The sequence below is a fragment of the Histoplasma capsulatum genome, genomic scaffold, assembly GCF_000149585.1.
Source record: "Histoplasma capsulatum NAm1 scaffold_7 genomic scaffold, whole genome shotgun sequence".
Lineage (NCBI taxonomy): Eukaryota > Fungi > Ascomycota > Eurotiomycetes > Onygenales > Ajellomycetaceae > Histoplasma > Histoplasma mississippiense.
In genome coordinates, this window is record NW_001813976.1 from 1,002,282 (window position 1) to 1,007,108 (window position 4,827).

A 4,827-nucleotide genomic window follows, 5' to 3' on the forward strand; every position below is an offset into this window, starting at 1 on the left:
TCCGTTAATGAAGCATCACCAGTAGGAGAATTGATCAACCGTCTCTCAACCCCGTCACTCAACAAAGACCTGTCATCCATAACCCCCAAACCTTGGAGATCCCGGTAGCACATCAATGAACTAGCGTGTCCTGTACCTAAGCAACTCGCTGTTGGAAAACGTCCTCCAACAAATGGCCTTCAGAATGAGCGGGCAGGAAATCACCTCGCATTCTTCGTGTTCGGTGAAACGGCGCCCATTGCCCACGGTATCTCCCATCGAATCCAGTGATTTCAAGTGTCTTTAGACTGTCGTCCATTCCCATTGCCCTGCTTGTTGTATTGTCTCAAAATTGCCGATCCTTCCTGGCGGCAAATCTATGGTAGCCACCGAGGTCTGCCTCTGCCGCTCGCGAATCCGGCATATAGCTACTCGCATCCCCGAATCATGTCACCCTTGGATCGGTGGTAATAATCCAGTCCCTTGATACCTTATTATAGGATAGACTCCCATTGTAACTCAAATTCGGGGCTACGAATTTGATCGAATTCGAATTGCGTGGGGTATCACAGTGGGCAGTATGTCAAATGACCAACGTTAAGAATTTGCTGGGATTCGCATCCGAATAATGAGAAAAGCTTCATAGATGGAAATGCACATCCAATCATGGTTAAAATGGAGAATTGAAAAGAATATTTACTTGGCCATGGTGATGTCCCCAAACACCTCTTCGTATTACGCCTCTTGCTAGAACCGGAATGCAATTTACCACGCACAATCCGATGATGATAACCCATGCCTATGGATATGCAGTCCATCCATTTCTTCCCAGAATGGGAGGTGGCGCAGAGAACAAAGGGATGGACAATATTTCCGCGACCACACAAGAGGAATTCCGTGGAGAAATGTTTGCAGCCGGTGCGAAAATATGGAGTTGTTGATCTCGCCCTGTCACGATATATAGTTAGCGCGCATGTAGTATTTAAATGAATGCAGAGGGATACCAGAAACTATCTGCGCTAGTTACGCAAGCTTGGAGCATGGAGCCCCGAGCTTAGAACAGGGATATATATCTCTCTGTCTCTCTCTCTCTCGCTCCTTTGTTTCCTTTCCCCGCCTTGCTTTTCGAACAAAGATTCAGTTAGCTTGCCTCAGCAGTCAAGGGAGGAACAGGATAAAGATGAGGGGAAATACCCAAATGTTCTCTGCAACTAGAACCACGGGCTGCATAAAAGTACTTAGTAAATACCTTAATATAACAGATGCTGAGAAAAGCACCAGCAATGTCCCTTTCACTAATGAAGTATCGTTACATGGGTAAGGAGAGGAAGGAAACAGCCCTGCGACATAGCATAGCATAGCATAGCATAGCAATGCGTGACAGGACCTGGCAGAAAAGGCTGCATACACAAACGCACCCGAAAAGAAGAAGAAGAAGATGAGAGAGAGAGAGAGAGAGAGCGAGAGAAATAGACCGTGTCGATGAAATGTGGATAGTCGCGCATAGGACGACCATGACATACACACCGACGTACATAATAATGTACTCGCATATGCACCATACGACAAAGCCACCTACCTACTGGTGGGTACTTAAAGCGACGGTGTAAATGTACGAGTGGTGAAGCGTCGAAGTCGAGTCAGGGGAGGCAGAGAAGGGAGAGAGAGAGAAAGATGCTGAAGAGGAAAATATGTTGCGAAGTCCATAGACAACAAAAGAATTTCAATAGTTAACTAGCCAACTATCAGAACATACCGACCAAGCTGCGTCTATCTAACAATGCTAGACAGCGTTCGAATGTTCGAACACACCCTGGGAGTGTAGTTTATCACTCACTGCCTTTGGTAGAAGATAGTTCAAGCAACTGCTCTCTACTGAAGGGAATAAAGGGAATCGAACCACGGAGCAAATACGGCGGACGGTGGTATAATTAAGCCCGCAACTAAGTTAAAAACCAATATAAGAATAAGAAATTATTAGATTCGTAATGAGAGGCCATTTAAATCTTCTGACACCCACACCAGAATAAGTACATCGCACAAAAAGACTATACACTATTTAAGCTGAACGGTCTAAAAGAGAAGGGCAAGTTCTACATGAATAGAAAGGAATAGAGCATCGGTGGAAGAGAAGGAGAAGAATTAATAATAAAAGGAAGCTGTTTTGGTATTATTACACGTTCTTTCAAGAAAATGAGAAAGAAAACAAAGTTCAGTTCAGCCAGTTCCGCCAGTTAGTCTCACTCCTCAAAAAAAAAATCACTAAAAAAGCTAACATCCCACTTGGAAAGCCCTGCAATTTTCACACACAAACGGAACCATTCTTGCATAATTCGAGTTTCTAGAGACAGGACTGGATAGGACGAGGCTGAACTAGATTGGACGATAGAGGGGGGTGGTTGTATTTTTTATGGGTTGCCAGGCAAACGCTAACTTGGTCGGGATAAAAAAGTCTCTATAAGAATGTACAAATGGGCGTATTTTGGAGGTCATCAGGGAAAAGGTATTCCTCTAGGTAGGGAGTTGAAGCAAGAGGTGGAACACGAGGGAGAAGGACAAAGAGGCGTTAATTATTGACGAAATTATAAATTCTCGTTTTTATTTGGTTTCTTCTTTAAGGTAGCTATATTGTGAAAAAGTAGTTGAGAGGTTCTGTTAGCTTTTGCATAAAAATGTAATAAAAAGGAGGGGAAGGAGGTTTGTTGGAAAATTGGACAAGCAAGTTATTGCAACAGAACGTACGTGATCAGATCGTTGCGGTCCTTGGCTTTCTTGAGACCGCCAAAGGCCATCTTGGTGCCGGGAATGTACTTCTTAGGGTTCTCGAGGTAAGCGAACTATTTGTCACGGTATGAGTTAGTGGCATTGTCACATATATAAATATATAGGCCAAAAATAAGGGAGGAAAACCCGTACCAGAGTCTCCTCATTCCAAACTACGCCCTTCGACTTGTTGGCATCTGTATAGGAGAAGCCCTCGACCTGACCACTCTTGCGGCCGAAAAGTCCGTGCAAATTGGGACCAATCTTGTTGGCACCGCCTTCCTCAAGAGTGTGGCATTGAGCGCAGCGCGTCTGCAATGGATTAAAAAGCATTCTCATGGTCAACGAGTGTTCTTATATAGAACTAGATGTATATGTGGATAAATTTAAAGGAACATAAGTGCACATACCTTGAAGAGGTTAGCACCCTTAGCAGAGTCACCTGAACAAGAAGAAAAATGAGAGAAATTAGCATCCTCCCGAAGCTGACGCCCTGCTTGCCGTCTCCTGCGTTCGCGTTCCTCGTTTTCTGCCTCCTGCTCCTCGATCGCGTACGACATCCACACTACCGCAGTCATTATGCTCATTGCCGCTGGTGGCCTTCTCTCTGCGACTGGTGCCGTGGGAGGATGGGCGCGGGTGAAAGAATTGCTGGTGAATATGCCTGGAGATGGTATGGGGAATTGGAAGGATATAGTCGTGTATGACGGAGAGCGCAGTGGTTATTGCACGAGAGGAGAGCTGTTTTAAGGAGGGATAGGGTGTATGGGAAGAGGAGAATTGGCTGAAGGAAGGATACATTCCACCAGCGCAGCAGTGATTTGTTGTGTTGCTTGTTGTGGCAATGTGTAGGGGATTTGTCACTCTGTGCAAAGGAGTGGCAGTAAAGCTGTTGAGTTTTTTGTGTGTTTGGAGACACTCACAATGTAACACAAACAGTTGCAATGGCAATGAGGATAGGAGCAGGCTGTGAGTGCAGAGATGAACAACCGACACCGCCAGAGATGCCAGCAACCTTATATTATATATCATCACCAGCAGCACCAGCACCAGCACCATTCGTAGCAACAGCGGCAGCGGAATCGACTGCGACTGCAAGAGCGGCCGGCAAGCAGGTTGGACGGAGGGCGGGAAGCAGGGGGAAGGACATACCAGCAGAGAAGCTCATTGTGAAGGTGTTGAAGAAAAAAAGTCTATGCTAATAATACACAAAAGAGATAATATACACAAAAGGAGAGAGAGAGAGATCCAATTCGAGGTGGAGAGAGGAAAAGAGGAAGAAGAAGACGTGGAAAACACCGTGGTTGAAGATAAGATTTTTTTTCCCCGTGTCTCTGGCCGAATTCGAGGCCGCAAACAAACCGGATGCTTGGCACGTGCACATGACGCACTAAACCCCAAACATGATTCCTAATCGCCCTTTGCCCGGCCTGTGATAGGTCAGCTGCCAGCCTCGGCCAATCAGCTGCCGTGTTATCCGTCGCCATCGGGGGATTTCGGATGTTTAGTCATTAAATCACGTGTAATCACGTGATATTTTGTGTACATGCCAAGACCGATACAAGCAAGGAGGAAATGACATCAGCGGCGGATAATCCTGGAGATGGTTGATCAGGGCGTACTCCGTTAATACTGGTAGTTTGCCGTCCAAACGACTTCCATGGATGAATCGAGTTGTGTTTCCGAAGGAATCACATATCATTCGGTGGAACAGCAGAGTCAATGCTAGTACTAGTATGCTGGTCTGGTTGTGAGTGAGATGGCGGTGGAGCACAGATTGTTCAACTCCATACTAATATCAACCAGCCAATCCCCCATTTCATATTTCTCAATATTTTAATTATTTTTGATAGAAAAACAAGACCATTTAGATACCCAGCCTACCTTATTTTATCCTCCACAGCAATATCCGCAACAATGCCGGAGTGGGCTCCTAACCCTTGCCCATCGAATATGCAATACCACGTGATCTTCAAACCCAATTCGAGACCCATTTCTCAACTTCCTCAGCACATAAATATATTAATAAAAATATCACCGCCTCTCTTCATTCGTCAACAACAACAACAACAACAACGGCTCTCA

The 4,827-nt window shown here is 45.4% G+C and overlaps 1 protein-coding gene across 1 annotated transcript; it reads right to left on the bottom strand.

The window, feature by feature from the left end:
- Positions 1–2,577: 2,577 nt before the first annotated feature.
- HCAG_05938 (cytochrome c) lies at positions 2,578–3,910 on the bottom strand (the record flags this gene model as incomplete). The annotated part of the gene is made up of 5 exons (XM_001538283.1): positions 2,578–2,602; positions 2,722–2,816; positions 2,896–3,054; positions 3,153–3,184; positions 3,895–3,910. 5 exons carry the CDS (start codon positions 3,908–3,910, stop codon positions 2,578–2,580), a joined length of 327 nt encoding a protein of 108 aa, XP_001538333.1.
- Positions 3,911–4,827: the final 917 nt, after the last annotated feature.